At 42.4% G+C, this 21,312-nt stretch overlaps 1 protein-coding gene and 1 long non-coding RNA gene across 3 annotated transcripts in view; both read right to left on the bottom strand.

Moving 5' to 3' along the window:
* The window catches only part of HEATR6 (HEAT repeat containing 6), a 35,529-nt gene extending 24,262 nt beyond the window's left edge, over window positions 1-11,267 (bottom strand). The window contains exons 1-7 of one of the 2 annotated variants that reach the window (XM_043583749.1): window positions 11,020-11,267; window positions 7,770-7,877; window positions 4,827-4,967; window positions 4,239-4,354; window positions 3,319-3,433; window positions 1,700-1,801; window positions 691-828 (exon numbers count right to left, since the gene is read on the bottom strand). In XM_043583749.1, coding sequence (XP_043439684.1) covers window positions 691-828; window positions 1,700-1,801; window positions 3,319-3,433; window positions 4,239-4,354; window positions 4,827-4,967; window positions 7,770-7,877; window positions 11,020-11,238 — 939 coding nt within the window. In that variant the 5' untranslated portion in view covers window positions 11,239-11,267. The remainder of the gene's footprint in view (window positions 1-690; window positions 829-1,699; window positions 1,802-3,318; window positions 3,434-4,238; window positions 4,355-4,826; window positions 4,968-7,769; window positions 7,878-11,019) is intronic. The other variant, XM_043583748.1, reaches the window with a different exon arrangement.
* A 3,614-nt stretch (window positions 11,268-14,881) lies between these two features.
* On the bottom strand, window positions 14,882-20,247 carry LOC122485253. The gene is made up of 3 exons (XR_006297824.1): window positions 20,114-20,247; window positions 16,937-17,037; window positions 14,882-15,065 (listed from the first exon to the last, which is right to left on the bottom strand). It is a non-coding gene; the product is annotated as an uncharacterized LOC122485253 (long non-coding RNA).
* Between the last annotated feature and the right edge of the window lie 1,065 nt (window positions 20,248-21,312).

Raw genomic sequence — 21,312 nt, 5'->3', positions numbered from 1 at the left:
AAAAAAAAAAAAAAGTTTATTTATTTATTTTGAGAGCGAGAGAGAGAGAGCAAGCAGGGGAGGGACAGAGACAGAGGGAGAGAGAAAATCCCAAGTAGGCTCTGAGTTTCTCCCCTAAACTCCTAAAAACAGAATCTATATCCTTAATGTTTAGCATAATGTCTGGGATGTAGCAAGTATTCAGTAAATGTTGAGTAACTCAATGAGTAGAAGAATTTTGAATTATGAACATTTTATAAGTAATACCGGATACACGTCCAGATATAATACAGTGGCCCATATATCTGTATGCTCTAGGTTCTCCAATGGAAACATGAGGGAGATGGCAACTATATGAACAGGCTGGGAAACCTGGCAGTTGTAACAGAGACCTACAATATTTACCAATTAGCCTTTTGTAGAAAAAGTGGGTTGACCTGTGGTCTCGAGCATTTGGGGAACGAGGATGTGCGGCTTCAGGCGTAAAGTGAATGTCCACTGCTATAGCTCTTACACTGCCTAGACCTCTTAGAACTATAAGATGCTCTAACCAGTGTTTTCAGCAGTCTGATGAATTTACATTTACTATGCTAAAAACCCAAAACTGAAATCAAATTTAAGGTCAGCCTTTAGCGCAAGTAGGGATGCAAATCACAGAAAATATATATTAAAAACAATCCACAACTTCGTGCTAAGTAAACACAAGCATACCACAGTTGGTCGAGAAGTGTTGGATTCGGATTGCTGCGGTTTGACAGGTGGCCGCCCGTCATACTGAGGAAGCGGAGTGGGATATAACACCGTGGGCAGCTCTATGTTTAGTCCCGGGAGTCCGTGAAACATAGATTTCTGATGATGATGATGAAGGAAGCGCACACACAAAAACAAATCATAAAACAGAATGATTTGCCATGTTCTGAATCACATCGATGAACCGATTAATGTCTAGAATCTTATTGAAGAAATTCAAAGGGACAGAAAATTGGTATCTTGAAGGTTTAGGGCTTACAGAAGAGTTTAATCCCATCTGGGTGGATCTGGTCTGGTCAGATGAGTTTAAGTTTGATTTTACTTTATTTACTTACCATTTTTATTAAGTTTAAAAATTTATCCAACCTGTTTTATCCGATTATTTTATCTATGATTTTTTTAAACAATCTATCATTTTTATTTCACTTATCCATGTCCACATCTAGCTGTCTATATGGGAGATGGGACAGGGAAAGATTTAAAGTTTTAGTCACGATCAAGGTAAGTTAAAAATGGCTTTGACCCGAGGCCGCTTCCTGGCTGACCTGAAAGGTGGGTCCCCAGAGAGGTACCTTCCCACCGACCAGCAGGCTCAGAAACGAAAGGAGGCAGCCTACTAATTGCCATCTGACTGGCCTGTCTACTTATGTGAGCCAAGAGCCAAAGAGAAGCCCTGGTTCCTCTTTCAAGTACAAACAGGTTTAAGAGGATCTACAATTAAATTGTCTACAGATCATAAGCTATTCCCTTCCTAAGTGAAGATTCATACGTAAAGTTTTAGAATTTTGATGAATTTACTTAAAGCACAGCTTACTGTTTTCAGTTCTTAATTTGACATATGCCTACATATGAACATTTGAACGATCTCCTAATATATACTGCCCAAAAGCTAGCTTTAGAGAAATGACATAAAGTGGTCCCTATGCCTGGGGTCTGAGCAGGGAAGACACTCATCGCGATGAGCACTTACCTTTAGCACAGCCAGAAGAGCTCCAAGTTCCTCGGTCTGTGTCAGTTTCATCTTACCCCCATTGAGAAGAGACTGTATACCTTTCAATGCATTTTGTAACAACTGGGGGAGAAAAGAGGCCAAGTTAAAAGGTACAGAAAATTTGGTTATCCAGGGGTCAGCTTCCTAGCACCACCTAGGATGAAGAAGTCTTTCAATGATGAAAAAAATCATGCAACAAGGGAAAAGAAAGAAGATCTAGAGGAGAGATGTGATGAACTACTAATTATTTTCCAGAAGAACAGAGTGTTCTCACTGAAAAGAGTGGTCTTACTGTACATGTTTATAAGCTAGCATGTACAAATGGTGAGCAAGGAGGAAAAAAAAAAACAGGAGGTGTGTAGTGGGAAGGAGGTGACAGGGATGGAAAAGTGGCAGCAGAGATTGGAAGCAGGGAATCTCTATGATACAGCAGCCTCACTAGTTCTTAAAGTCAAAGGAATGTATGTGGGAACAGGTTTCTAGAGGGCAATTCTGATCGAGATTGATCTTTTGACTCAGCATTCTCATTAAGAAATAGTCCTTGGGTGCCTGGCTGGCTTAGTCGGTAGAGCATCCAACCCTTGATCTCAGGATTGTGAGTTCAAGCCTCATGTTGTGTGTAGAGATCACGTAAATAAATAAAACTTAAAAAAAAAAGATACTGTCCTTAAAAAACACTCCCCACACAGAGAGGATGTGGAACATAGCCTTTTTCTGAAATAGTGGAAACACTGAAGAAACTTCAATGTCCATCTGTTATGACAATCATTATGTAAGAAGCTAGCCCTCTGCTACATGGGAAACTCAATCATGATAACAGGAAGCATCTGCCAAGCACTTTAAATGATGTATTTCATATACCGCTCATGTAACTGTATCATTCGTCTCATTTGAGAGAAAAAGTATATGGAGACTCAAGAAGTTAAGTAACTTGCCCAACGTCTCCCAGCTACAGCAGTTAGAAATGCATGAGGTACATTAATAGGTACTGAAAAGATGCCCAAGAAATATTAACTTTAAAAAAGAGATACAGTGGTAAAAAACAGCATATTTAATATGATCCCACTGAAAAATTATAAAATATAGTCGTTTATATACAGAAAAAAATGTCTAGGGGCATGTAGAACAAATTGTTCCAGGTGGTTATATCTGAGCAGGGAACTACAGGGAACTTTCACTACCTCAGATCTGTAAGTTTTGAAATGTGTCACTCTGAATTTAAAGCATGTTAACAAATTGCCATATCTGCATCAGAGTTTTTAAAAAGAAGTAATACTGCAGATATTGTTGAAATCTCCTTTCCCTTCCATCTAAAAGACTGTTACTAGTCTGAAACTGTATTGCTTTTATAGTCAGGAGGGGAAAAAATACTTTTCTTCAAAAATCTAGAACCACAAAACAAACAGAAACTGTTTTGTAATTTAAACCTGAAAGATATGATTTCCATCTTTGCAGGTTATAAATATCTCACTTATGCCTTTATCTCCAGACAAAACTGATTCAACAACCAAATTATATTCTTTAGTCACAGCTTCTGTTCGACTACTGCTTCTAGACACATCTGTAACATTCACAAGATTAGTGGTAGCCCCACCTACCATGCAAAACGTGATATCATCCATATCAGATGATTTTGGAGACTGTAAAGTGGTCAAGAAAGCCTGGAAGCAGATATTTGGGTAGGGTTCCTCCAAGTATGGCTGTCCTGGTACACTAAAACACATACAGAGAAAGTAACTCAAACTCAGTCTCCTTTGAAATGGGGCTTGCAAAAGAATAAGAATTAAAAATAGCAGTAATACAGACTAGTTGGAATGTACCTTCAGATGAAACTATATTAAGGAAGACTGCCCTTTGGGTAAGTAGCTACGGCTGTGGAATACCACATGGCTGGAATGAATACCAAGAAGGAAGAGGGGTTTCCACAGGGAAAAGTTACAGAAGTTTGTAGTGGAAGAAGTATGGAGAAAGAAATCTTTTTTTAACTCTACTTTTCAATGTGTAGAGGGAAACAATGCACACAGGTCTTGTCTGGCTAGAATCACACAGCTGAGCCCGACTCCTCCCCACTGGACAACACCGCAATGGGGAGACAAGATACATCGGTTCAAGTCTGTGCTCCTCAGTTTCCATTGCACGAATCTACAATTTGGTGGATGGGATTGGTTGCATTTTCTTAGAAGAAATTGGCTTTGATAGAGGCCTCAACAAAGCTTAAATTCATGACTATATCCTTCTAGAAGACTTAATATGGTTAGAATTTGTATCAACAGAAAACAAAACCTTGACATATTGCATATGTACTGCTCTTTCCCTATTTTAGGGATAAGATCCTAGTCTATTTTTTCCTTTACTTTACCTTTTTAAACAAATACTACTAAAATAAACAATATACGATGATCTTATTAGCAAGGAACATGGGAAACACAAAGTAGGTTATTTTTCTAAGTTGGCTCTGGCTTCAGACATGAGAGCCCCTGTCTCATCACAGCCAGGAGATGCGGCCAGACTCACATACCTGAGACACAAGTTTGCCATGCAGTGCACTGCAGCTCTCCTAGCTTCAGGGTCGGGCTGAGCCGAGTCACTCAACTTCATCAAAATCCCGCTCTTGCCGAGCAAGTCTGGGAGGTACTAGAACAAAATAACAGCTAACATGCGTCAGAAAAGGCTTCTTGGAAAATTATTACTCTTTAGGTGGGTGTCATTTTTTTTAACTAATGGGTGGTTAAGTCCCAAAAGACTAGCTGCTAGCTAAATCTTTCAAATGGGCATGCAAAGATGTGTCCTGAAACACCAGTAGCGATCATCACTCTCAGCCCAGGTAGCTGCTGAAGCTCTTCAGTCTTGGGTGCACACTGAAGGATGACGATAACAATAGAGGTTCATGTTTAGCAAGTGCCAAGCACTTTACAAGGACTGTCTCACCTCATCCTCAAAGGATCTACCGTATACACGAAGAAATGAGATTCAGGGTGGCTGAGTAAGGGTTGACCAAGGTCACACATCTCATTAATGACAGGATGGAAACCTGAGCACGAGTCTATTGGTTCAGAGCCTGTGTTCCTAACCTTTGGAAGGAAAGGCAGAACACAGTTTAAACTACCTTTTGACATTTTGAGCCATTGCAGTAAACCAGAGCTGCCAGGGCTTGGAGAATCTCCATGTGTGTCCAGGAACTACACTGCTGAATAGCAGAAATAGTATATGCCAACAGGAAATCCAGGTTTTGTTCATCAACAATCACCTATCAATACAGGAAAAAATATGCATCATCTAACTTGTAAGAAAAAATACTTTTATCTTTTTCAGACATGTATGCTCATCTGAACCAGGCTATGAAAGAAAGGGCACATGTGTCCATCTTTTTAGTGTCAGAAAGATCAGCTTTAAAGGCCTTGAACGTCTGATCAAGACAGGGCCTTCTCCTTGTCCCAGGGCCTTGCTCACTTCCTCCCCTTTACTCCCTCCACTCAAAATAGAGCCTGGCAAAGTCCCTGCAGTTTTTCCTGGAGCCAACCAGATACTGGTAGCTGTAAATACACAGATATGTAAGACTCAAGCCACTGAAATGGGCTTCTCTACATCATAAATGCTCAACAAACACACTATGAATATAAATGCCTGTTAAATAGCTATGTCTCACTATGATGTGGAGCATACAATGGGAAGAGACTGCATATCCTTGTCATCAACTTTATAATCATGTTGGGACAAAGGAGGCTAATCGAAGTAACAATTCATGAATAACTGAGATAAACTGTCATCAAAAGCTAGAAAGTTGATTAAGGGCTGTAGGTGCCATCTGTGATCAGGAACTTTTCCAATTGCCAGTGCTACAAAGGTAACACATCTGAGAACAGTAAACCTTCAGAAGCTACGGTACCAGTGTGAAAAATTCTGAACTTGAAAACAGCCTCATTTCATTTAGGACGTCACAGGTAGCAGACACTGCTTATTTATCAACACTCATCTCCTCTCTCCTGCTGGCAGAGTATTGATTTTATTTGGGTACTCACCTCTTGCACATGGGACCTGAGGGTAAATCCTAATTAGCTAAGATACTGGTTCTCTACCAGGGGAAATCTTATTTCCCAAGGAAATGGGAATGTCTGTAGACAGTTTTGACTGTCACAATCAGAGGGATGCTATTGCCTTCTAAGGTAGAAGCCAAGGATGCTGCTAAAATCCTACAATGCACAGGAGAGCCGCCCTACAACTAAGAATCACCCAATCCAAAATATCAGTAAGTGTCGAGATTGGGAAACCCTGATATAAAAGTTGAGCTGCACAGTGTAATCATCTAGGGAGCTTAAGCCCTGCAGTTGATTCTAATGTGCAGTCAAGGTTAACCCCTGGTTTCAGTCACCCATGGTAATACTATTCCCTTGATCAGACCTAGGTCTCCCCAGCCAGATATGAGGGGAGGTCTGATGGAGAGTGAGGGGACAACATGCTTCATTCTTTTTTTTTTAATTTTTTTTAATGTTTATTTATTTTTGACAGAGAGAGAGACAGAGCATGAAGGCGGAGGGGCAGAGAGACAGGGAGACACAGAATCTGAAGCAGGCTCCAGGCTCCGAGCTGTCAGCACAAAGCCTGACGTGGGGCTCGAACTCACGGACCGTGAGATCATGACCTGAGCTGAAGTTGGACACTCAACCAACTGAGCCACCCAGGCACCCCAACATGCCTCATTCTTTTTTTTTTTAACGTTTATTTATTTTTGAGACAGAGAGAGACAGAGCATGAATGGGGGAGGGTCAGAGAGAGAGGGAGACACAGAATCTGAAGCAGGCCCCGGGCTCTGAGCTGTCAGCACAGAGCCTGACGCGGGGCTCAAACTCACAGACTGTGAGATCACGACCTGGGCTGAAATCAGACGCTCAACCGACTGAGCCACCCAGGTGCCCCAACAACATGCCTCATTCTTACAGAGACACAAAATAAATCATTTTTTTGCTTCTGCTGGGGGTTATTTATTTATTTCGCATGGAATGCCTGGAACTGAGGCAGCCATCTTGACTAGGAGAGATGCTAGCTGAGGACAGCCCATACACCGATAGCAGAATGGAAAAATGTCAGGAAGTTTCTCATAAAGTGCCCCTGGAGTGCCTCTCTTGGGGATTGTGGTATGATATAATTAAAAAAAAAATTGTTTTTAAGCTGTTCTAGGTTGACTTTTGTTTCTTGCAGCCAAAAGCAGCCAAAAGGTTACATGGTGCTAATTGTAAATTTTGTGCTAACTACATTCACATCCTCATGTGGCATCTTATGGTAACAGCCTCAATGTCTGAACTGTTCCTAAAAAGATATGAGATTTATTTAGCAAACTGAAAACATTCTGGAGAAAGGAGAGCTACAGCACGGACCTTGTTATAAATAACAAGGGTCTTTCTATCTTTTAAAAAAAAAAATTTTTTTTTTAATGTTTATTTATTTTTGAGACAGGGAGAGACAGAGCATGAACAGGGGAGGGTCAGAGAGAGAGGGAGACACAGAATCTGAAACAGGCTCCAGGCTCTGAGCGGTCAGCACAGAGCCCGACGTGGGGCTTGAACTCATGGACTGTGAGATTATGACCTGAGCCGAAGCCGGATGCCTAACCGACTGAGCCACCCAGGCGCCCCAAGGGTCTTTCTATCTAGTGTCCTCTTGCTCCCAAGCTACTTATGTTTATGAAGATCAAAAGTGGACCACAAAAATGGGAAAGGGGAAAACATATTGGTAGGAAAGGAGTAGTAGATTGTTTCAACTTATTCTTAGATATATCTTGGTCAAATACATCTTCCATGAAAAATTCTAAGACCTGGGGGACTCAATGATATTGCTTTCTTGAACCAAACAGAAAGGGGTAATTCTAATGGACAAACTTCTAGAATTGTGCAGAATAATTTTTTTGGTCAGAATTATATTTAATATCATCCCTAGTAAGGAAGTGCTTCTTCTAATTTCTCAAAAGATCAGCCTATCGCACCTAGCACAGGTGTAGCATTTCAAAGGTACTTATTTAATTCATGATAAATTCTAAAGTTATGCACATGATTACCTGTAATCTGTTAAGTAAATGGTGGATAAGTTGAGACACTTTGCTGACAAGATGATTCTGATTAAGAGGCACCAGTCGGCAAGCTTGGACAAGAAGAGCACTGACATCCTACCAAAAAAACCAAAAAAACAAAAAAACAAAAAACAATGAAAGGTGATATGCCTATTTATTAGTCAAGTAAAGAAGCAACCTCTGTCCCCCAAACACAGCCAAACAGAAAAATGAAAGGCAATGTTCACACTCAAAATGAAGAAAGATGCAATGTGAGGCAGGAAGTAGGAAGAAAATTAAATGATAGCACAGAAATGGGATGTGCTAAAAAGAAGGAAAAGACACAATATGGTTTTTGTCAGTCTAAAAACTCCAGAGTTTCTACATATGTAGAGAGTGCAATTAAATAGCCAAAGAGAGGCTTCCAGAATATAAAAACACACACCGAAGTTAAAAATACCAAAAAGTAAGCAAACAGACACATGAAAAGATGCTCAACAACACTTACCATCAGGGAAATGCAAACCAAAACTACAATGAGATATCATGTCACACCTGTCAGAATGGTTAAAATAAAAAACACCAGAAACAACAGGTGCTGGCAAGGATATGAAGGAAAAGGAACCCTCATGCACTGTTGGTGGGAATGCAAACTGGTGCAGCCACTGTGGAAAACAGTATGGAGGCTCTTCAGAAAGTTAAAAATAGAACTACCCTAAGATCCAGCAACTGCACTAGTGGGTATTTACCCAAAGGATACAAAAACACTAATTCAAAGGGATACATGCACCCCTATGTTTACAGCAGCGTTATTTACAATAGCCAAAGTATGAAAGCAGCCCATGTCCATCAACAGATGAATGGATAAAGAAGATGTGGTGTGTATACACACACACACACACACACACACACACACACACACACACACACAGTGGAATATTACTCAGCCATAAAAAAGAATGAAATCTTGCCATTTGCAATGACCTGGATGGATGGAGCTACAGAGTATAATGCTAAGCAAAATAATAGAAAGACAAATATATGATTTCACTCATCTGTGGAATTGAAGAAACAAAACAAACAAGCAAAGGGGGAAAAAAAGAGAGAGACAAACCAAGAAACAGATTCTTAACTATAGAGAATAGACTAATGGTTACCAGAAGGGAGGTGCAAATAGGTGGGATGGGTGAAATAGGTGATGGGGATTAAGGAGTGCACTTGTTATGATGAGCACTGGGTGATGTACGGAATTGTTGAATCACTATATTGTACACCTGAAACTAATACAACACTGTATATTAACATACTGGAATTAATTTTTTTAATTAAAAAATAAAACTCATTCATTCCCATCTTGAAAAAGAAAACAGAAAGCAAGCAAACCATATTTTCAAGGCCACTGGGAAAATCAGGAGTGACACGTGTATAAGTTTAATGTAAAATTAGGTAATTCTAAAAAAAAAAGCGGGGAATCTATTTGCAAATCACACCATTCATTCCTCTATAGATGTTTACTGAATTAAAAGTCTGGAGCACCTATTATGTGTTAGATCTTTGGGATCCAAAGGTGAACAAACATATTCCTGAACTTCAAAGAGCTCATTATCTAGAAATACTCACAAAACATTAAAGTGAATTAAATGTTGAAAGAATTAAGTACAAACTCTATGGGGAAATGGTAATTAAGGAGGTCTTACAGAGGTGATGTTTAAACATAACCTGGAATGATCTGAAGGATGACTTAAAAATCTGCCAGACATACAAAGCAACGAAAGACGCCGCAAGCAAAGGGAATGGAGTGTGCAAAACCTGGAACACCAGTAGGTGTGAAACACTAGTAGAAGCTTGAGGAAGAGCAGGTTTTAAATGACTGCACACAGGGCACAAAAGAAGTGATGGAGACTGGAAAAGCACATTATTTTTGACGTAAAAATATCAAATTACATCAATAGAGCAAAAGTTCCCAAGTACTCCCCGAATTCCACTCCACTCCCTAGTGATACACACTATTTTGTTGTTGTCAACTCTTCCATTTGTTGTTGTGAACGCTTTACATCTATAAATATACACAGTCTGTTAAACAGGCTCCTCACCCTATACTGGTGTCACACTGCATGCATGAACTGTTCTGTAACTTGCTCTGATCACTTACAGTATGTAGTGAAGATCATCCCAAATCAGAGCTTTGCTTTCTAGTCAGATTTTTTTCCCACAGAAGAAAAGAGCACTCTAGCAGCAAAGCAAAGAATGGTATGGAGAAGGGCGGGACTGGAGGCAGAAGTTTAAGGAGAGTTCAGGAAAAAGTCATCTTGCCCTGAAGGCTTAAGGCACTGGCAAGGGAACACAGAAAACGAGATGAGAAACATTTATGAAATAGAGTCTGAAGAATCCAGAGTGGATAGATCCGGGAGGAGGAAAAGGGAAAGCACCAGTGTTTGTGCCAGTGTGATTTGGCAGACTGTTCATGTTTCCCTGAGTGGGGGGAGGGGACGGGATGGGGATACAGTGGTCTCTGTCGAGATAATGTAACTCATTTTTAGGAACTGTCAGGTTTGAGGTGCCTCTGAGCACCGTAGGCAGTGGCATGACTGGGTCAAGAGTTCTAGGAGTTCATTAAGTAGTCTCCAAGGCCCGATGTGCGTGAATATTATTATTATTCAGAGTCAAAGTACTTCTAAAGAGGAGGCAAAGAGGGAAAAGCTAGCACGGAGGAACAGAAAATGGCAGGGACCATGTGACAGACTTAGGCTCCAATTCTAGCGCTGCCGTTCGCCAGCAATATGACACTGGACCTTTATGTGCCTCCGTATTTTTAACAGTAAAACAGACCTAATATTACCGACGTTGTAAGATTCCTAGAACCGTGCGCGGTATATAGTACGTGACGGTCCGAGTTCCATTACTTAGTAAATGGTAATCGTGAATTTTATATACAAAGTGTTTTTGTATGCAGAGAGTGGAGCGGAGGCGAGGGGCGGACCAAATGACACCTGCGGTGTTACCAGAGCAGAAGTCATCAGTGGCGTTTTGAAAGATGCCGAGTTTGCCAAGCATTGCGGGGTCTTCCAGACAGAGGAGGGCAGAGACTGCCACAGTCGGAGGGAGCAAGCATGCCTGGAACTAAGTAATGCGAAGCGGTACCGAGAGAAGCCAGGAGAGGCCAGGAGAGGCCGGCGAGAGCTGCCAGCCCGGGTCTCTGAGGGTGGGGCCGGAGCGAGCAGGCGTGGCCCGAATCCTCCCGACCCAGCAGGCCGCCTACCTCCGGGGCCACGCCGCCGACCTCGCCGTAGTTCTCAGAGATGAGCTGGTCGAAGAGCAGGTGGATCTCGGTGCGGGCGGAGCTGCTGTCGTCAGGACGGAGGGCGCAGAGCCTGGCCGATAAGCAGCGGAACCCACTGCCCTGCTCGGGCGGTGGCTCTCTTGGAACGTCTCGCGCCTGCCCGCCCGGCAGCGACTCGGCCACTTGCATCGCCGCCATCTTTCCCACGTAGGACCACAGGGAAATACTTCCGGGGCATTCCCGGCTCCGGGGGCCAGCTCCGGAAATAACTTCTTTAGACCAGAGCTGGCGTTCCTAGACGTTGGGATCTGCTTGCACTGCTGTGTGAATGGGTTTCAGAAACGGCTTGGAGGCTTTACTTGCCGCCCACTTCGCTTTGAGCCCTGACTGAAATTGAGACTTTATTTGTCCTCCTAGAAAGTTTGTTCCTGGGCAGGGCTGACATGCCTATTTAGTACTAGCGTTTCAAAATCGGACTGGAATGCTAAGTGAAATAAGCCATACAGAGAAAGACAGATACCATATGGTTTCACTCTTATGTGGATCCTGAGAAACTTAACAGGAACCCATGGGGGAGGGGAAGGAAAAAAAAAAAAAGAGGTTAGAATGGGAGAGAGCCAAAGCATAAGAGACTGTTAAAAACTGAGAACAAACTGAGGGTTGATGGGGGGTGGGAGGGAGGAGAGGGTGGGTGATGGGTATTGAGAAGGGCATCTTTTGGGATGAGCACTGGGTGTTGTATGGAAACCAATTTGTCAATAAATTTCAGAAAAAAAAAATCGGACTGGAGTTGGGGAGGGGCCGTTGTAGATGGCAATGGCAGAAACTGCTAGGTCTGCGACATCTTGGGCTCTTACCTTTTTTCCCAGGCACAAAACCACCCTTCATAAAGGATATAGTAACCAGTATTCCTTGCAGCTAGCTCTGCATCCTTTTGTGAATCTTGAGGCACTTCACACGAGAAAAGTAATTTGGGAGTTGAAACTCAAGCCATGTGAAATATAACCTGCCCGAGGGTGACCTAGTTGAGATTGGACACCCCAAGATTTCCTGTAACCTTAAAAGCAAGAAACAGGAAAAGAAAATAGCCATTTGAAATGCTATAAACAGTTTTTAGCCACCCAAGAAGTGAAGGCATGAAATTTACATTTGGTCATCTCAAGCCTTTTGAGTTATGCAAATGTAAAACAAATTATCATCAATGGTTCTTAGGGAAAACCTTGAAGGCACCTGAATATACATGTTTTATCTTGAGACAAACACTTCTGTTTAGCAATGGCAATTGGGGGCATGCTTTAGAAGAGCTAGTTTTCTAAAGACTTTGGGCTTTTGGGGGAGGAATGTTTTTTGTTTGACTTTAGATTTCATTATGCTTGTATATTATTGCTTATTCTTGTGATGTGTGTATGTGTATGTTATGTATGTGTATTTGTGATGTTCAAGCACTTGCTCAGAGAAGATCAGGAGCTGAGGCCGAGTCACAGATGTCTTAGTCTGAGTTCTTCCAAAGCAGAGCCTTAGATGAGGTTGTTATATGAGTGATTTATTCAGGAATGAACAGGGAAGAAAGGGGAATCAATATGCATATGGGCTATTGAATTAACCATTGCAAGGGGTGGTATTTGCTCAATCCTCAAGATTTTCTGAGAAGCTTTATGGAATGCTGTCAGAACCCCCTTCCTGAGGAATGGAAGATGGAAGCATATATCTGCCAGCCTTTGAATTCTGTTTTCAAGCATTGCCCCACCAAGCATCAGCTCTCCAGTGCTTTTCATCTGAGCATGCATCAGTGGGTGGTGGCTCTTATGGGAGTTTCTAGATGCACAGAGAAGCCCTGAGGCAAAAGTGAGAGGTGGAGGGTACTGGGATACAGTCCAAGACAAGACTCTGATAAAAGCCTTAACTTGTGCTAAGCTAGGAGATGCCGGATAGAAGCTGGTTGCTGTAGCAATGATTAGACTAAGAATAAGAGTGTAAGGCCAAGAGAATTCAAAGCAGTGCACAAGGGATATCCAATACACTGGGCTAGAAGGATGATCATCACAGTGGAGGTGGTGTGATAGAGACTGTGGAAAGGATCAGGGTTTGGTGTGGCTCATCTTAGGTTGCAACCTGAGTGGCCCACGCATACTGTTATTCAAGACTGAATGACCCAGATATTGTAAAGTATACTGATACCAGTCTGTTGAGTTCTGATGGAATGTACCCTAGCAAATGACAATGTGGTTTCTCCAAGGAAATGAACATTCCTACCCTTTGCTGATCACCAACTGAAGAAACATATATCAAGCTTTCAGGGAGGACTTGAAGGCCCACTTCATTGGCTTGTGTTTAGATGATAACCCCCAAACTGTGGAATTCCTAGCTTGGCAAAAATCTCTCCCAAGAAAATCTCCTCACATATCCTTATTCCTCCTCACTCTCAATCTTTTTTAATCCTACAGTGGCATTGGGACTTTAAGGGATGCCTAGCATATTCATAGCTATTTCCTTTTGTAAGTTCTGCATAAAGTGGTCTGGAGCCTTACTCTGGAATATCACCTCTTTCATATTTTGGAACTCTGTCAAGACTTCATTTTTATTACCTCATTAGAGTGTGGATCATCCTAACTAAAGTAGGCTTTACCTTGCCCCCTTCTCCTTGTAATTCACGTCCTTGTTTATTTCCTTCAAAACCTTTACCATAATGTGTAGTTATTTGTTTACTTGGTTTTATCTGTTTCCTCTTCTAGAATGTGAGCTTTGTGAAAGCACACATCCCATCTGTCTGGTTCCCTGTTGTTCAATGTCTGCATCATCTATCGCTGTTCATCAATGCTAGCACAGCAACTGCACCATGGAAGACACTCACCAATACTTGCTGACAGAATTAATGGACTCACTATTTATTCGGAGCCCCCAATTTGCCATTTGTTACTTGTTGTGAAAATCAAATGGGATCTTTGTGAAAATACTTTGTAAACTATAAAGTTCCATAAATCTTAGCATCCAAATGAGGGAGACACTGTTACTTCCCCCTTTTTACAGATAAGAAAAGTTTAAATGGCTTAAAAAAAGAAAGTATAAAGAGTTTAAATGATTTGTCAAGGGCCACACAGGCAGTAAGTTGGCCAAAATCAGACTACAACCCAGGCCAGTTGTGATTGTGAAGACTAGAGACAAGAAACTATAAGTCTGTTTTTACCCATGTTTTGTAATGGGGAAAACCGGAAGAGAGAGGCTGGTCCTAAGAATTGAGATCAACTAGGATAGGCTAGGAAGGAGGATTGGCCTTGGCTTCTCTTCTAGAATCTTAGAAAATTAGGACTAAGGGCCATCAGCCCATCTATTTGGTAATAATCATAATCATAGTCAACATTTATTGAGTGTTTTCTGTGTCAGGCACTATGCCAAGCATGCCAAGCACTTTACATGAACTAACTTCTTTTATCCTTGTAGCTCTAGGAAGTATATATTGATAATCAGATCAGAAAACTAAAGCACAGAAAGGTTAGGACACTTGCTGAAGGTCACACAGTTGTGTGGTGGAACTGGGTTTGGAATTCAGAATCAGAGCTCCTAACTACAATGCTATAATGCATAGGCCCCGGAGCTTGACATGAGATTAGCGATAAGGTCCTGACACTTATCTACTATATGAGTTTGAGTAAATTACTTAATCTCTCCAAACCTCAGCCCCCTTATATGTAAAATGGTAGTGGTAATAAGCAGTCACAAGGTGGTTGTAAGGATAAATTAGATGATTCTTGTGGAGACTATAACACAGTGGCATACCAAGTCCCGAGCAAATGTTTCCCCCACCTCATCATCACCCCTAACCAAATAACTCAAGCAGTGTGGGTACTTTTAACAATGATGATTTATTGAAAGAAGTGACTCTTTTTCCTTCCCCACCACATGTAATCTCCATCCACAGGTCCCCATTTTCATCTGTCTTCCAGGGCAAGGAGTTCCAGTCACATCTTTGAAGATAGGAAGTGATGAGAAATTATTAGAGAAGGATGACCCTTAAGATAAATCTTCATCTGAAAAATGTACAAAAAAAATTATGCATGAGACCTGCTGTTTTTGTGACCTAGGGTTGCAGACTGCAATTGAGAGGTGACAGTTCCCAGTTCTGGGAATCAACAAGCACCTGAAAAGAGCGAGCAAGGCTAAAAGCATCCCAAGGATTGTGGGTGGATTGGACAAATAGTAACCTCTGAACACAAATGGCTTACTTCTGAAGTTTATGTTGATTCTGTTGTGTTAGTTATTACGTTAATTAATAAATACAACCTAATTTATAATCAAGACTGAATCATGGTAGCTTTCCATTATGCATTTTTTTTTCATTTGATGGCTACTAAAAATATCACATGAGGACCCTGAAATTTTTCTACAGGAAAGGGGTTCTCATGGGTTAATCTGGCAATGTGCATCAGAGGTTTAAAATGAACATACTCTGAGTCAGCGTGGCCAAAATGAACAAATCAGGAGACTATAGATGCTGGTGAGGATGTGGAGAAACGGGAACCCTCTTGCACTGTTGGTGGGAATACAAATTGGTGCAGCCACTCTGGAAAACAGTGTGGAGGTTCCTCAAAAAATTAAAAATAGACCTACCCTATGACCCAGCAATAGCACTGCTAGGAATTTACCCAAGGGATACAGGAGTGCTGATGCATAGAGGCACTTGTACCCCAATGTTTATAGCAGCACTCTCAACAATAGCCAAATTATGGAAAGAGCCTAAATGTCCATCAACTGATGAATGGATAAAGAAATTGTGGTTTATATACACAATGGAATACTATGTGGCAATGAGAAAAAATGAAATATGGCCCTTTGTAGCAACATGGATGGAACTGGAGAGTGTGATGCTAAGTGAAATAAGCCATACAGAGAAAGACAGATATCATATGGTTTCACTCTTATGTGGATCCCAAGAAACTTAACAAAAACACATGGGGGAGGGGAAGGAAAAAAAAAAGAGGTTAGAGTGGAAGAGAGCCAAAGCATAAGAGACTCTTAAAAACTGAGAACAAACTGAGGGTTGATGGGGGGTGGGAGGGAGGGGAGGGTGGGTGATGGGTATTGAGGAGGGCACCTTTTGGGATGAGCACTGGGTGTTGTATGGAAACCAATTTGACAATAAACTTCATATATTGAAAAATAAATAAATAAAATGAACATACTCTTGGGCCATAAATTATAATTCTTAGAATTTATCCCAAGGAAGTTAATAAGGGCATGTATACCAATTTAGTATTCATTACAACTGTATTAATAAAATAAATAATAAATATATCAAGTGTGTATTAATGGGGGTTACTAAGTATATGAACATATATGATGAACTTTTTTATAAGGCTGTTAAAGGTATAACAGCCTTATGCCTGTTGACGATGGTATAGAAACGTTGGTATTGTTAAAAGTTGTATTAGAAAATAGCTATTTTCTAAGTGAAATAATTAAGAAATAAAAATAGACACAAATTATCTCATTTCAATATATATATAATATATACATATATTAATATATATAACATGTACATATATATATAATATATATGTATGTATATTATGTATTTGCATGTGTGTGTTTAAAATATGCACCAAAGTATTAAGCAGATATCATTTGGGGATGGGGCATAATGTGACAGATTTTAATGTTCTTTTTGTTCAAATAAATAGTCTGATTTCTCTTCTGGATATATTGGGTAATGAAATTATTTTAAAGGTTTGGAAGCTACCATCCTGTGATGGATGCTTCTTTTTCTTGAGAAGGGTGTAAAGAGGGAGAGGCCACAGAATGATAGGCTTCTGTTCCACCCAGCTCTGGAAAGTCCCACCAGAGCCAGTCTCCTTAGGTTGGACAAGGTTTGAGGAAGCAGGGAAGGGCCTGATGTTTTCACCTGTCCTTAGGCTGGAACACAGACGTGGCCACACCCATTGCTGTCACAGCGTTCATCTGGATCACAATCCCAGTCACCACTGCATTCCTCAATGCAGCTACCTATGTTAGAACAGACCACCTTGTTTTAAGCCCAGGTATCAGAGAGGACAGCCCTTGACTGAAGCGGCTAGTTCCACTTTCTTCTTTCAATTCAATAAATATGGAATTTTTAAATAATTACAGAATAATACTCTTTAACATCTTATATATTTCAGTTAAAGACAATACATTCACATAATCACAATAAAGTAAGGCCTACTTTAAATAAGAGAATCATTGTATTTGCAGAAGGGAAGTGCAAAGAAGCCCACTCAAATGTCCTCACTTCCCTACTTTGCAGGGAAAAGGGCAGAAAAGAGGAGACTCACATTAAGCAAATGCCATCCAGGGTGCCTTGCTGTCACCCTGCGCAGTGAATCTGATTAACCTCACTTAAAAGTGTGGTGACTGGTGTGCACAGAGGTGAATTGCCCACCTCTGTAGGTACAGAAATGGAATTGAACCCAGACCAGCCTGGCCCCTAGGCCAAGTTCCCTCTGCCGTCCCACATGGTGAAACAGACTCTGAGATGAAGTGCACATTGCCAAATGTCAAGGAGTCACTCCTGACCTGAGTGGAGGCCCCCTAGGTTCCCAGAGCCTCACAGTCTTTGAGAACCAATGAAATAGGTCCAAGAAGCCGGTTAAGACCCCACAGGAACTTCTAGCTAAATGTATGCAGAGCTCTGGACGAATGTGTGCTGTGCTTTTGCTTCTACTCAGGGGTTTCTCTACCTGATTCTGTGTCTGGACTTCTCTGGGCTCTTGTTTCCTCATATGTAAAATGGAGCTCTTAGATCTAGCAGGGGAAATGAAGTTCATTCTCCAGTGTCAAGTCTGATCAACAGAGATGACTACTTAATGCTGCGTTGAGAAGGCTGGGGCATCTTGTCCAGGCTCAACAGGAAAAGAATCCTGTGATGACTAGCAATGTTTAAGAGTATAAGAAGGGAGCCTGGTGGGATGTCTATAATATACTTGCAGACCTCAGAGAAAGTCAGTACGATCCCTCCCTGCTTCTGTTTGCTGTTGTTGATATATGGTGAGATGGTTGAAGACTTTGCCCCACTCCTTAAATCTGTTGATCTTTGCTATGTATGAAGCATAGAGCTAAGTTATTCAGAAAATATAAAGATTTAAGGGGTGCCTGGGTGGCTCAGTGGGTTGAGCATCCAACTTTGGCTCAGGTCATGATCTCGTGGTTTGTGAGTTTGGGCCCTGCGTTGGGCTCTGTGCTGACAGCTCAGAGCCTGGAACCTGTTTCAGATTCTGTGTCTCCCTCTCTCTCTGCTTCTCCCCACTCATGCTCCCTCTCTCTCTCCCTCTCTCTCTCTCTCTCTCTCAAAAATAAATAAACATTAAAAAAAACAGTTAAAAGAAAAGATGTCAGGTAGAGTCACTATCTTAAAGCAGCTTAGAATCTAACAACAGAGATAAGACTTGTGTTTAAAGTACTAACAACAAGGTGCCTGGGTGGCTCAGTCAGTTAAGTGTCCAAATTTGGTTCATGGGTTCGAGCCCCACATTGGGCTGTGCTGTCAGCACAGAGCCCACTTTGGATCCCCTGTCCCTCTCTCTCTCTGCCCCTCCCCACTCTCTTTCTCTCAAAAATAAGCAAACATTAAAATATTTTTAAAAAATGAAGTACTAAAAACATAGCAGTATGTGACAGGTGTCCTGAGAGAGGTATATCCAAAGGAAAAGGGGCTCAGAGGAGGGAGGACATTATTTCCAGTTAGATTAGCCACAAAAGGTGAGTCTTGAAGTACAGGAATCTTTTTAAGACAGACTTGACGGGGCGGGGGCATGGGGGGGGGGCGGTGGTGGTGGTAGAGTCTTGTGAGAAGAGAAAAGAATTACTAGCAAAAGTTCACAAGGGGAAATGCAGGCATGTGAGGCATCCAGGGCACAAAGTTTAAGGAGCCACTTGCACAACCTGAGAGTGAACGTCTCCTTCAATATTGCACTCTAGGCATCTCCTCTCCTCACTGCTCGGCCTGGAATGCAAGGAATACAGGAGGACTGGCAAATGTGAGGCTGGAGAAGTACACGGGAGCAGTTGGAAGTCAAGCAGGACAAACAGGTAGGGGACAAAGTTACTGGGGTCAGATCTTGAGGACCTGATGAGTTTGGATTCCATTTGGTAGGCCAAGGGAGGGATATGACTGCAGTTTGCTTACAAAGATTATTCTGGTGTGAGGGCATAAAATGGACCAGGATTCAGTGAGCAAGCAAACCTCAGAAGGGAAAGAGGGCCAGGGGGTGCGGTCAGGAAACTTGGGCACTGGCCCAAGCATGGGGTAGTCAAGGCTGGAAGTGCTGTGTGGCAATGGGGAGGGGAAAGGAAGGAACACATGCAAGAAACAATTTCAAAGAATGGACAGTATTTGGCAACTGGTTTAATGGAGGGGGGAGGAGGACAGCAAAGAAGAGAGGGGAGTAAGTGAGAACCCAGGAATATTTAGGGAGAAGCAGGAGCTACAGTGAAGAGAATCCAAGAGAGAAGAAAGTTTGAGGATTGACAGGGCAGCAAACCATGTCAGATGCAGAGGTTACAGGCTTTCGCTGCTGAGGAGCGTCAAGAGATTTGCCAGCAGATCCTGGGAGCAAAGTTTCTGGAGACTGATAAGGACAGAAAGGGCGACAGTCAGTCTTCAGGGTGTGAAGGAATGAGTTGTGGGGAAGTAGGGGCAGAGAGTTAAGATGGCTCCTTTGAGAATGTTGGTGGTAAAGGGAAAAGCGAGATCGAGATGATTTGTGTGTAATGTGACTAAGACAATGTGTTCTCTAGTGATCTGATTTATTTGTTGCAAAAGGCCAAGAAACCCTTGGGAAGAGAGATGCTGGGGGAGATGGAAGAGATGATGGGGCAGCAAAAAGGGAAGAGTGGAGAGTCCGGATGAAGGGATGACCCGAGGAAAGGAGGGGGAAGAGTGGAAGCAGAGGGAGAGAGATTTATGTGGTCAAGATGGCTCCTTGACTAGAACATCTTTCCTTTTCTCCTTTCTTCCCTCCTCCCCCTGCACACACCGGTCCCTGCTGGCCCACTTTCCAGCTCCCTCATTCAGAGAACAGGGCTGTCTTCTGACTGGACTCACCCAACAATTTCAGTGGCCTCACCGCAGCCTGGAGCTCCTGCACCTCCAAGCTGAGGGTGATGAGCATCACCAGGAGGAGGAAGCCCCCCACCTTCATGTTGCTGTAGAAAGTCTGGCAGAAAGGCAGCAAGGCAGAGAACGGCTGAAATTTATACTCTTCCACCCCCACCCCCGAATTAGAATGCAAGGGCAGGGGTGGGACTAGGGAGGTGAGAGCCTTAAGCCCTGCCCAGAAACTACTTCTGAAGAACTCACACCAGTAGGTATCCTGGGTAACTCCTCCTTGTTGCCTAGGCAAGTCTCTGACCCAAAGGAACACCCTCCTCTGACAGACAAGAGTCTCCTGAAGCAGGTAAGCTATGAGTGACAGAGAAAGGGGTGGAGTGGGGTGGGGGGTGGGCCCTGGCCTTTATTATGTACTTTATCCACTCATTCCTTTTTTTTTTTTAAACACAAAGAAACATCCCCTCTGGGCCAGACACATGCCAGGCATGGAATACATCCCTGTAGAAATCACAATCTAGGAACTGGGTGTTTGCAAGGGCGCAGCCCCTTCTTTGACATCTCCCCTGTCTGCTCTGGGCTTAGGGCCTTTGGTATTGAGGACAGGGAGAGTCAGAAGAACCAGCAGGGGTGCTCCTAGGTCACCTGCTGGTGGGAAGGAGGCCACCTTAGTCTCCTGGCTTGGTCTGATTTAGGCACTTGTGGTGGTCTTTGCCGACACGATATATGTCATTCTCTTGGTGTAGAGTTTCACTTCATCTTGTCCACCTTCTTTTCCAAGAACCCTAACTCTCAATATATGTGTTAGGCTCTTCCAGGATGTCTCTCATCAGACAGCACTGCGGTGGGATTGGGGGATGCCGGGTAGCTGCAGTAACCAACCAGGTGGGGAGTGAGAGTTCATTTCCCCCTTCTTGTAAGCACTCCTCAGCTAGATAAGTGATTTTCTGAAATCTGTACTCCCCTCGGCTTTTTGGAGGAATATGTCCTCCTTCCCTCCCCAGTGGCAGTAGGCGAAGGCAGAGGTGTGTGTTCATTCTGGCCATGAACATCGTATCCCATAAGATGTCTTACTTAACATGGGATAAGGATGACTCAGCTGCTTGGGCATGGCAGGACCAGTTTGCAGATTCTTATGGCTTTAGCAATATGGTTGACTTCTCTTTAGAGAGTAGTAGAGTCCTTGTCATTTCGCC

The sequence above is a fragment of the Prionailurus bengalensis genome, chromosome E1, assembly GCF_016509475.1.
Source record: "Prionailurus bengalensis isolate Pbe53 chromosome E1, Fcat_Pben_1.1_paternal_pri, whole genome shotgun sequence".
In the NCBI taxonomy this organism is placed as follows: domain Eukaryota; kingdom Metazoa; phylum Chordata; class Mammalia; order Carnivora; family Felidae; genus Prionailurus; species Prionailurus bengalensis.
The sequence above is the reverse complement of the archived record's forward strand: the minus strand, read 5'-3'. Positions and strand labels throughout refer to the sequence as shown.